General features: G+C 48.2%; 1 protein-coding gene across 1 annotated transcript in view; it reads left to right on the top strand.

The window, feature by feature from the left end:
* The window catches only part of ercc1 (excision repair cross-complementation group 1), a 32,330-nt gene that overhangs the window by 16,343 nt on the left and 3,764 nt on the right, over positions 1-12,223 (top strand). Inside the window, exons 7-8 of the mRNA XM_059962061.1 lie at positions 4,676-4,747; positions 4,855-4,923. Of these exons, the coding sequence (XP_059818044.1) occupies positions 4,676-4,747; positions 4,855-4,923 (141 nt within the window). The remainder of the gene's footprint in view (positions 1-4,675; positions 4,748-4,854; positions 4,924-12,223) is intronic.

Genomic DNA, 12,223 nt, shown 5'->3' with positions numbered 1-12,223 from the left:
CACCCCATCATCCAGATCATTTATATATATTACAAACAACATTGGGCCCAAAACAGATCCCTGAGGCACCCCGCTAGTCACCGGCCTCCATCCTGATAAACAATTATCCACCACTACTTTCTGGCATCTCCCATCTAGCCACTGTTGAATCCATTTTATTACTCCAGCATTAAAACCTAACGACTGAACCTTCTTAACTAACCTTCCATGTGGAACTTTGTCAAAGGCTTTGCTGAAGTCCATATAGACTACATCCACTGCCTTACCCTCGTCAACATTCCTCATAACTTCTTCAAAAAATTCAATAAGGTTTGTCAAACATGACCTTCCATGCACAAATCCATGCTGGCTACTCCTAATCAGATCCTGTCTATCCAGATAATTATTAATACTATCTCTAAGAATACTTTCAATTAACTTATCCACCACTGATGTCAAACTGACAGGTCTATAATTGCTAGGCTTACTTCTAGAACCCTTTTTAAACAACGGAACCACATGAGCAATACGCCAATCCTCCGGCACAATCCCCGTTTCTAATGACATCTTAAAGATCTCCGTCAGAGCTCCTGCTATTTCTACACAAACTTCCCTCAAGGTCCTGGGGAATATCCTGTCAGGATCTGGAGATTTATCCACTTTTAAATTTCCTAAAAGCGCCAGTACTTCCACCTCTTTAATTGTCATAGGTTCCATAACTTCCTTACTTGTTTCCGACACCTTACACAATTAAATATCCTTCTCCTTAGTGAATACCGAAGAGAAGAAATCGTTCAAAATCTCTCCCATCTCCCTCGGCTCCACACATAGCTGACCACTCTGATTCTCTAAGGGGCCAATTTTATCCCTCACTATCCTCTTGCTTTTAATATAACTGTAGAACCTTTCGGATTTACTTTCACCTTATTTGCCAAACCAACCTCGTATCTTCTTTTAGCTTTTCTAATCTCTTTCTTAAGATTCCTTTTACATTCTTTATATTCGTCGAGCAATTCCTTTACTCCATGCTGCCTATATCTATTGTAGACATCCCTCTTTTTCCGAACCAAATTTCTAATATCCCTTGAAAACCATGGAGCTTTCAAACCTTTAACCTTTCCTTTCAACCTAACAGGAACATAAAGATTCTGTACCCTCATAATTTCACCCTTAAATGACCTCCATTTCTCTATTACATCCTTCCCATAAAACAACTTGACCCAATCCACTCTCTCTAAATCCCTTCGCATCTCCTCAAAGTTAGCCTTTCTCCAATCAAAAATCTCAACTCTAGGTCCAGTCCTGTCCTTCTCCATAATTATATTGAAGCTAATGCTATTGTGATCACTGGACCCGAAGTGCTCCCCAACACATACATCTGTCAGCTGACCTATCGCATTCCCTAACAGGAGATCCAACACTGCCCCATCTCTAGTCGGTACTTCTATGTATTGTTGCAAAAAACTATCCTGCACACATTTCACAAACTCTAAACCATCCAGCCCTTTTACAGAATGAAGTAACAAAGTAGAACAAGGGGATCTGGGAATACAGATACAAAATTCCCTAAAAGTGGTGTCACAGGTAGATAGGATCATAAAGAGAGATTTTGGTATATTGGCCTTTATAACTCAAAGTATTGAGTATAAGAGTTGGAATGTTATGGTGAGGTTGTATAAGACATTGGTGAGGCCGAATTTGGAGTATTGTGTGCAGTTTTGGTCACTTAATTACAGGAAGGACATTAATAAGGTTTAAAGAGTGAAGAGAAGGTTTACAAGGATGTTGCTGGGACGTGAGAAACTGAGTTACAGAGAAAGGTTGAATAGGTTAGGACTTTATTCCCCGGAGCGTAGAAGAATGAGGGGAGATTTGGTAGAGGTATATAAAATTATGATGGGTATCGATAGAGTGAATACAAGCAGGCTTTTTCCACTGAGGCCAGGGGAGAAAAAAACCCAGAGAATATGGGTTAAGGGTGAAAGGGGAAAAGTTTAAAGGGAACATTGTGGGGGGGGCTTCTTCACACAGAGAGTGGTGCGAGTATGGAATGAGCTGCCAGATGAAGTGGTAAATGCGGGCTCATTTAAGAAAACATTTAAGAAAAACTTGGACAGGTACTTGGATGAGAGGGGTTTGGAGGGATATGGTCCAGGTGCAGGTCAGTGGAACTAGGCAGAAAAATGGTTTGGCACAGCCAAGAAGGGTCTGTTTCTGTGCTGTAATGTTCTATGCATGAGACTGGGGACAGATGGGGTAGTGTGGGTGTGTGTGTAAGAGAGAGGGACTGTGTGTGTGTTAGAGGTGGGCTGTGATGGTAGCAATGAGAAGAAGGCATGTCCTGGGAGAAAGGAGTCCTTAATGATAGATTACGTCCTTTTGAGGCATCACCTTTTGAAGGTGTCTTCAATGCTGGAAAGGATTGTGTCCGTGTTGGAAAATGCATGATAATGCGCTTTCGTAGTAGAAATAAATGTGCAGACTATCTTCTAAACGGGGAGAAAAGCCAAAAATCTGAGGAGCAAAGGCACTTTGGAGTCCTTGTGCAGAACATCCTAAAGGTTAACTTGCAGGTTGCGTCGGTAGTGAGGAAGGCAAATGTTATGTTAGGATTTATTTCAAGAGATGTAGAATACAAGAGCAAGGATGTGATGCTGAAGCTTTATAAGGCACTGGTGAGGCCTCACCTTGAGTATTGTGAACATCTTAGAAAAGATCTGCTGGCATTGGAGAGGGTCCAGAGGAGGTTCACAAGGATGATTCCAGGAATGAAAGGGTTATCATACGAAGAACATTTGATGGCTCTGGGTCTGTACTCGCTGGAATTCAGAAGGATGAGGAGGGATCTTAATGAAACCTTTTGAATGTTGAAATGCCTAGACAGAGTAGATGTGGAAAGGATGTTTCCCATGGTGGGAGAGTCTAGGCCAAATGAGTACAGCCTCAGGATAGAGGGGCGTCCATTTAAAACAGCTGCGGAGACATTTCTTTATCCAGAGGGTGATGAATTTGTGGAATTTGTTGCCACATGCAGCTGTGCAAGGCCAGGTCATTGGCTGTACTTAAGGCAGAGATTTATCAATCTTGTTGATTGGTCAGGGCATCTAAGGTTACGAAGAGAAGGCCAGGAACTGGGATTGAGGAGGAGATAGAAAAAAAGATCAGTCATGATTGAATGGCAGAGCAGACTCAATGGGCCAGGTGGCCTAATTCTGCTTCTTTGTCTTATGGTCTTATGGACCTGCCCTCTTCTCATTTTTACCATCAGGGAGGAGGTACAGGAGCCTGAAGACACACATTCAATGATTCAGGAACAACTTCTTCCCCATACCATCAGATTTTTGAATGGATAATGAATCCATGTAGAATACGTCACTATTTTAATTTCTTTTATTGTTCTCTTTTTGCAATATGTTTATATACGCTGGATCCCGGTTAATTGGGACACATCAGGATGAGAACATTTTGGTCCAATTAAACGGTTGTCCCAATAAGCTGAAGTTTCATGGAAATAGTTAAAACGCTTTATAAAAAAGAGATAAACTGCTGTTTAACTCAGTAACAAATGTTGTATTTAAGTGAAGTACAGAACAAATTAGAATTTTACCAATACTACTCCAGTACTATAAAACTGTGTATTAGTTCCTAATAGTTGACAACAATTAATAGTGTTTGCTGGTGTGTTCCTTGAATTGACTGTAAATGAACAAAGTCGGAACAGGTACACCAAGTGCATATACTAGAATGCCGTCATACAATCCTTTTGACATTTGCATCCTCCAAATCTTCATTTTCATTGTGATATTCAAGACAAAAATCACTGCTTTTTGAACATAAACACACGCACTTGACTGTTTAAAAACAGTTTGCTCTAAACACGGTGTAGCATCTAACAGCTACACAAGTGCATGTGTCTGATGCTACTTAGAAACTGTGTGGCAACAGTCTGCTGTCCCATGTAAGCAGAGTAGTGTCACAAATAAATGCAGGGAATCGGGATATTTTGTTGATTAGTTTTTTGTTCTTTAGGAGTTGTCCTAAATAGGTGGCTGTCCTGATTAACTGATGGCCAAATTAACTGGAATCTACTATATGTACGTGGGCATGTACAGGATGTGTGTGTGCATGTACAATTATAAAATTTCTTACTGCTGTTTATAGTTTTATTATTATGTATTACACTACTGCTTCTATTACACTACACATATGTCGGTGATAGTAAACCTGATTCCATCCCTTCCCCACACTCTCACACACTTCCCCGCACGTACCCTTTCACTCTCTGTCATGCTCTCTCGTGCACTCTCCTTACAGACTCTTAGAGTTTGATGCACACACTCTCTCCCTGTCTCTTGCACACTCACACATCGTGAAACACAGACTCTGTCTTGTACACTCACACATCGTGAAACACAGACTCTGTCTTGCACACTCTCTTGGTTATACGCTTTCACATGAATTCTCTCTCTCGCATAAACACTCAAGCACAAACTCTCTCTGACACTCATGCCCTCCTTTTGTATTCTCAATCTGCCACACACTCTTCTGAGCACATTCATTCCCCCTCCCCCTCCATCACCCTCCTTCCCTCTCCCTTTCTTGCTCACTCATTCTCACTATCTCACCCTTTCACTCTCTTTCTCTCACTAACATCTCCTGGCCGTGATCTCCACTAAACCCTGTTCTTCTCCCACAGATCACCGACTGCCTCACCACTGTCAAGTCTGTGAACCGGACTGATTGCATCACTCTCATCAGCACGTTTAAGGTCAGACTAATAGCAACTCTTCCCCCCGCCCTTCCCTCTCTCCCTTCTCCCCATCTCTTCCCCTCTCCCATGTTCATCACACTAACTCTTCCCTCTCTCTCTGCCAGACTCTCTCAGGGATTATTGAGGCCCCTACAGAGGAGCTGTCCCTCTGCCCTGGTCTAGGTCCCCAGAAGGTGAGTATACACCCTTCTCAGTAGAAGTGGAGTGCGCGGGAAGGGGAGAGAAAGGTGATTCCAGGCAACCAGTCCTCTCTGTTTAAAAGCATCAACATCAACTTCTCCCCGCTCACCTGAAGTGCATGTCCTCTGGGGTTAGACATCTCCACCCTGGGGGAATAGATACCGTCTGTCGTAATCTTACAAACCTCTGTCAGCTTCCACAGAAAACAACCCAAGTTTGTCCACCCTCTCCACGTAGCTCGTGCTCTCTAATCCAGGCAGCATCCTGGTGAACCTCACATCCTGTAACGGGGTGACCGGAACTGCACACAATCCTCCGAGCGGGGTCTGATCAGAGTTTTATACGGCTGCAACGTGACTTTCCAACTCTTGTACTCAACACCCTGACCAATGAAGCAAGCCTTCTTTACTGCCCTGTGTATTTGTGGGACCCAAGATTCCTTGGTACATCAACACTGTTAATGGTCCAGCCATTTACTGTGTCCTGACCCTCACCTCCCAAATGGCAACACCTCACACTTGCCTGGGTTAAATTTTTTTTTTGTAATTTTTTTTATTGAAATTCATCAACAAACAAACATTTCCATAAGATGTATTTCAGATATTGTACATATATATCATATAGTAATATATGCCACAAATCTCCACATAATATTTATCTGAGCTATACACTTATGGAAAAGAGAAAAGAAAGAACAAGCAAAAGGAGAAAACTATGTACAAGTAGGGAGTGATCTTTTTTTTTACAACATGTTCATTGATTTGTGAGAATAAAATTAGGCCTATGAGGCATTATGTAGTTAAACCATTTTTCACAGTATGAATCAATTTGTTCCAACTTATGATTAACAGATGCTGTTATCTTCTCCATTTTGTAAATGTCCATTGTAATTTCCATCCATGCATTTAAAGTTGGGCTCTTCTGTGATAACCATTTCCTAGTAAGAGTATTTTTACCAACCACCAGCAGTATATTCATTAAATATTTATCTCTTTTCAACCATCCTTGAGGTATCTACCCAAAATATATGGTCTTGTAGCAGTGTGCTACACGCAGCGCTGAAATAACGACACATAGTCGGTGAGCTACAGTTGCAAAAGGGGTTTATTCAAACTTCGCAACCTCACTTTAAAGCCTTCCTGATCTCGCCCTCCCCGGGTGGGAATACTGTAGCACTCACAGTCCCGTCCCCTGCGTGGGCTTTTCCCCTTGCTGGTGAAGCAGGCTTGGCGCCCTCTTTGGGACCGGCCTCAATGCCGGCGCATGCCACTTTGTGAGCCGGTTCGAGTGCGCTGGGAAGTGGGTCGCCACATAACCCCCCCCCGGAACTGGTGATTCACCCCTCAATGTCCTCAGTCTGGGTCGGACTCTGTTTGGGAGGTCTGCCTCTGCGCCGCGGTGCCTGAACCTCGACCGGCTGCGCCAAGTCCACGTGGGCCGGTTTGAGTCGGTCCACTGTGAAAACCTCCTCTTTCCCCCCCAATGTCCAGCACGAATGTGAACCCGTTGTTTCTGATCACCGTAAACGGCCCCTCGTAGGGCCACTGTAGCGGTGTCCGATGTCCGCCCTGTCGTACAAAAACGAACTTACACTTTTGCAGGTCTTTGGGTACGCAGGTCAGGTTCTGTCCATGTTGTGAAATGGGTATGGGGGCCAGGTTACCGAGCCTCTCGCAGGACTGCTGCAGGTTCTTCCTCTTGCCCCCTTGGGGCTGGTATGAACTCTCCTGGGACGACCAGGGGTGCGCCGTACACCAACTCGGCTGACGAGGTGTGCTGATCCTCTTTGGGCGCCGTGCGGATTCCGAGCAGGACCCAGGGAAGCTCATCCACCCAGTTAGGCCCTTTGAGGCGGGCCATGAGAGCCGACTTCATGTGACGGTGGAAACGCTCCACTAGTCCGTTCGACTGTGGGTGGTAGGCAGTTGTGTGGTGCAGCTGAGTCCCCAAAAGGCTGGCCATAACTGACCACCGGCTGGAGGTGAACTGGGTGCCTCTGTCGGAGGTAATGTGGGCCAGTACACCAAAGCGAGATACCCAGGTTGCAATCAGTGCTCAGGCGCAAGATTCGGAGGTGGTGTCGGTGAGCGGGACCACCTCTGGCCATCTTGTGAACCGGTCCATGAAAGTCAGGAGGTGCCGCGCTCCTCTCGACACTGGCGGGGGGGGCACGATATCCACATGAATGTGGTCAAAACACTGGCGGGTGGGGTGGAACTGCTGTGGCAGGGCTTTGGTGTGCCGCTGCACCTTGGCTGTTTGGCAGTGCATGCACGTTTTGGTCCGTTCGCTGATCTGCGTGCAGAATCCGTGCCAAACAAACCTGTTGGCTACCATGGCAGGTGGTGACACCACAGAGTAGGGTCCTCTCACCTGGGCCTACGGGGAGGTCCTGGAGCTGCAAACCAGAGACTGCGGTTCTGTAACTAGGGATCTCCTCGTCTGCCTGCTGCGCCTCCATCAGCACTTCATAGTCTACCCCCTGGGACAGGGCTTGGATGTTAGGCTATGACATTGTCCTTTCCTGAGACATGCCGGACATCCGTCGTGTATTCGGAGATGTAGGACAGATGTCGCTGCTGGCGGGACGACCAGGGGTCGGATGCTTTCGTGAACGCAAAGGTAAGAGGTTTGTGATCCGTGAACGCGGTGAAGGGCCTTTCTAAGAAGTACCTGAAATGCCAGATTGCCAGGTATAGCGCCAACAGTTCCTGGTCGAAAGCTCTGTATTGAGCTCAGGTGGTCATAGGTGTTTGATGCCGTGTTAGATGCGTCCACTGTGAGGGCGGTAGGGACGTCCATTCTGGGGTGCACTAGCATCGCAGCGTTTGCCAAGGCTTCTTTAGTTTTAATGAAAGCGGCGGCGGACTCCTCATCCCAGGTAATGTCCTTGCCTTTACCCGACATCAGGGCGAACAGGGGGCGCATGATTCGGGCCGCTGAAGGGAGGAAGCGGTGGTAGAAATTTACCATACCCACGAATTCCTGAAGGCCTTTGATTGTGGTGGGTCGGGGGAAATGGCGGACTGCGTCTACCTTAGCGGGCAGAGGTGTTGCCCCGTCTGTAGTGATCCTGTGGCCCAGGAAGTCGATGGTGTCGAGCCCAAACTGGCATTTGGCCGGGTTGATTGTCAGGCCGTTTTCACTCAGTCGGGCGTAGAGTTGGTGGAGGTGGGACAGATGCTCCTGACGACTGCTGCTGGCTCTGAGGATGTCGTCCAAATAGATGAATGCGAAGTCCAGGTCGCATCCCACCGCGTCCATTAACCGCTGGGACGTCTGTGCGGCATTCTTCAGGCCGATCGGCATGCAGAGGAACTTGAAAAGGCCGAACGGGGTGATGAGTGCCGTTTTGGGGACGTCGTTCAGATGCATCGGGATTTGATGGTATCCCCGGACGAGGTCTACCTTGGAGAAGATCTGTGCGCCGTGTAGGTTTGCTGCAAAGTCCTGAATGTGCGGCACAGGGTAGCGGTCCGGTGCGGTAGCCTCATTCAGCCTGCGGTAGTCGCCGCACGGTCTCCAGCCCCCCGTCGCTTTGGGCACCATGGGCAGGGGGGAGGCCCATGGGCTGTCGGACCTCCGTATGATCCCCAATTCCTCCATCCTCTTGAACTCCTCCTTCGCCAGTCGGAGCATGTCCGGGGGAAGCCTTCGAGCACGGGTGGTCCTTGTGTCGGGATGTGGTGCTGTACGCCCGTGCTCGAAGGCTTCCCCTGGACAAGCTCCGACTCTAGTGAAGTCGTTGTCGGACAGCGTGATGGAGTCTAGGTGTGGGGCCGGCAACTGGGAGAATGTTTGAAAGGTCTCGGCGTGGACCAGTCTCTTCCTTGGCGGGTCAACCAGTAGGCTGTGAGCTCGCAATAAATCCACTCCCAGGAGCGGTTGGGCTACGGCGGCCAGTGTGAAGTCCCACGTGAACCGGCTGGAGGCGAAATGTAGCCGCACTGTACAGGTGCTGTAGGTCCTTACTGTGCTGCCGTTTGCGTCCCTCAGGGTGGGACCCGGTTCTCTGTTGCGGGTGTCATAGCTCGTCGGAGGTAAGATGCTGATCTCGGTTCCAGTGTCAACCAAAAAGCGACGTCCCGAATGCTTGTCCCAGACATACAGGAGGCTATCCCAATGGCTAGCCGCCGTAGCCATCAGCGGCGGCTGGCCCTGGCGTTTCCCGGGAACTTGCAGGGCGGGCTACAGTGGTGGGCTTCTGCGCCCCACCGCTGGTGGTAGAAGCACCATTGTTCGTTGGTCTCCTCACCCCTGCCTCTGGGGTTAGCGGGCTCTGCAGCCGGGCCTGGTCTGGCCTGCTGCTGGGAGCATGGCCTGGTGATCTGTGCGACGGACGCCCCACTCTCCTTCTTGGCTTTCCACAGCAAGTCCGCCCGGGCTGCCACCTTCCGGGGGTTGCTGAAATCCACGTCGGACAGCAGCAGGTGTATGTCCTCGGGCAGCTGCTCCAGGAATGCCTGCTCAAACATGAGGCAGGGCTTGTGTCCTCCAGCCAGGGACAGCATCTTGTTCATCAAAGCCAACGGCAGCCTGTCCCCCAAACCATCCAGGTCCAGTAAGCGGGCAGCTCACTCGCGCCGTGAAAGTCCGAAAGTCCTTATGAGCAGGGCTTTGAATTCTGTGTATTTGCCGTCTGCTGGGGGCGACTGTATGAACTCCTCAACCTGGGTGGTTGTCTCCTGGTCGAGGGAGCTCACCACGTAGTAGTAACATGTGGCATCCGGGGTTATCTGCCGAATGCAGAATTGGGCCTCTGCTTGCTGGAACCATAGATGAGGTCGCAGCGTCCAGAAGCTTGGCAGTTTCAACGAAATTGCATGAACAGATGTGGCGTCATTCATCTCCGGTCCAAATATCGTTTGGGCCGTCGGGGTCCTACCAGGAGCACATAAATTCAGAGTCGGGAATGACAGTGATCCCAGGCTATCTCATTATGGATACACTGCTGGTAACAAGTTTTCAACCTGTATTTAAACATTGCTCAGGTAGCCACCTCGAACACCGTCTCTAGCAGCTCGTTCAAAATAGAACTTGGAGAAGGCCCTTTAGCCCACAATGTTGTGCTTGCCTTTTAACCTACTCCAAGATCAATCTAACCCTTCCCTCCAACATTACCCTCCATTTTCCTGTCATCCACTTACCTCAGAGCCTCTTAAAAGTCCCTAATGTGTCTGGCTCTACCACCACTGGCAGCGTGTTTCATGAGCCCACCACTCCCTGTAAAAAAAAAATCTACCATTGATTTATCTCCCCAATACTTTCCACAAAAGACCTATTATAAACATGAGAAAGTCTGCAGATGCTGGAAATCCAGAGCAACACACACAAAATGCTGGAGGAACTCAGCAGGTCAGACAGTGTCTATGGACAGAGTAACACACGCAAAATGCTGGAGGAACTCAGCAGGTCAGACAGTGTCTATGGTCACAGTAACACACACAAAATGCTGGAGGAACTCAGCAGGTCAGACAGTGTCTGTGGTCAGAGTAACACACACAAAATGCTGGAGGAACTCAGCAGGTCAGACAGTGTCTGTGGTCAGAGTAACACACACAAAATGCTGGAGGAACTCAGCAGGTCAGACAGTGTCTGTGGTCAGAGTAACACACACAAAATGCTGGAGGAACTCAGCAGGTCAGACAGTGTCTGTGGTCAGAGTAACACACACAAAATGCTGGAGGAACTCAGCAGGTCAGACAGTGTCCGTGGTCAGAGTAACACACACAAAATGCTGGAGGAACTCAGCAGGTCAGACAGTGTCCGTGGTCAGAGTAACACACACAAAATGCTGGAGGAACTCAGCAGGTCAGACAGTGTCCGTGGTCAGAGTAACACACACAAAATGCTGGAGGAACTCAGCAGGTCAGACAGTGTCTGTGGTCAGAGTAACACACACAAAATGCTGGAGGAACTCAGCAGGTCAGACAGTGTCCGTGGTCAGAGTAACACACACAGAACGCTGGAGGAACTCAGCAGGTCAGACAGTGTCTGTGGTCAGAGTAACACACACAAAATGCTGGAGGAACTCAGCAGGTCAGACAGTGTCTATGGTCAGAGTAACACACACAAAATGCTGGAGGAACTCAGCAGGTCAGACAGTGTCTGTGGTCAGAGTAACACACACAAAATGCTGGAGGAACTCAGCAGGTCAGAGAGTGTCTATGGTCAGAGTAACACACACAAAATGCTGGAGGAACTCAGCAGGTCAGAGAGTGTCTATGGTCAGAGTAACACACACAAAATGCTGGAGGAACTCAGCAGGTCAGACAGTGTCTATGGTCAGAGTAACACACACAAAATGCTGGAGGGACTCAGCAGGTCAGAGAGTGTCTATGGTCAGAGTAACACACACAAAATGCTGGAGGAACTCAGCAGGTCAGAGAGTGTCTATGGTCAGAGTAACACACACAAAATGCTGGAGGAACTCAGCAGGTCAGAGAGTGTCTATGGTCAGAGTAACACACACAAAATGCTGGAGGAACTCAGCAGGTCAGACAGTGTCTATGGTCAGAGTAACACACACAAAATGCTGGAGGAACTCAGCAGGTCAGACAGTGTCTATGATCAGAGTAACACACACAAAATGCTGGAGGAACTCAGCAGGTCAGACAGTGTCTATGATCAGAGTAACACACACAAAATGCTGGAGGAACTCAGCAGGCCAGCAGCTTTTATTGAAATTAATAAGCAGTCAAGGTTTCATTCTGAGACCCTTCTTCGGGACTGAGAAGAAAGGGGGTAGATGCCAGAATAAAGAGGTGGGAGGGGAAGGAGGCTAATTGGAAGGTGATAGGTGAAGCCAGGTGAGTGGGAAAAGTTCAAGGCTGGAGAAGCAAGAATCTGATGGAGGAGGAGAGTGGAGAATAGGAGAAAGGGAATGAGGAGGGGACCCGGGGGAAGTAATAGGCAGATGAGAAGAAGCGAAAGGTCAGAGTGGGGAATCGAGGAAGGTGGGGGGGGGGGGATGTAATTTGTTTACCAAAAGAACGTAGAACAATACAGCACAGTACAGGCCCTTCAGCCCACAATGCTGAGCTGACCCTTAATCCCTGTCTCCTATATAACCCTCCACCTTAAATTCTTCCATATACCTGTCTAGTAGTCTCTTAAACTTCACTGCCTCCACCACTGACTCAGGCAAGTGCATTCCACGCACCAACCACTCGCTGAGTAAAAAACCTTCCTCTATTGAACTTCCCTCCCCTTAACTTAAAGCCATGTCCTCTTGTACTGAGCAGTGGTGCCCTGGGGAAGAGGTGCTGGCTGTCCACTCTGTCTATTCCTCTT

Source organism: Hypanus sabinus, unplaced genomic scaffold (assembly GCF_030144855.1).
Source record: "Hypanus sabinus isolate sHypSab1 unplaced genomic scaffold, sHypSab1.hap1 scaffold_605, whole genome shotgun sequence".
Lineage (NCBI taxonomy): Eukaryota > Metazoa > Chordata > Chondrichthyes > Myliobatiformes > Dasyatidae > Hypanus > Hypanus sabinus.
Note: the sequence above shows the minus strand (reverse complement) of the source record. Positions and strands in the feature narration are given on the sequence as shown.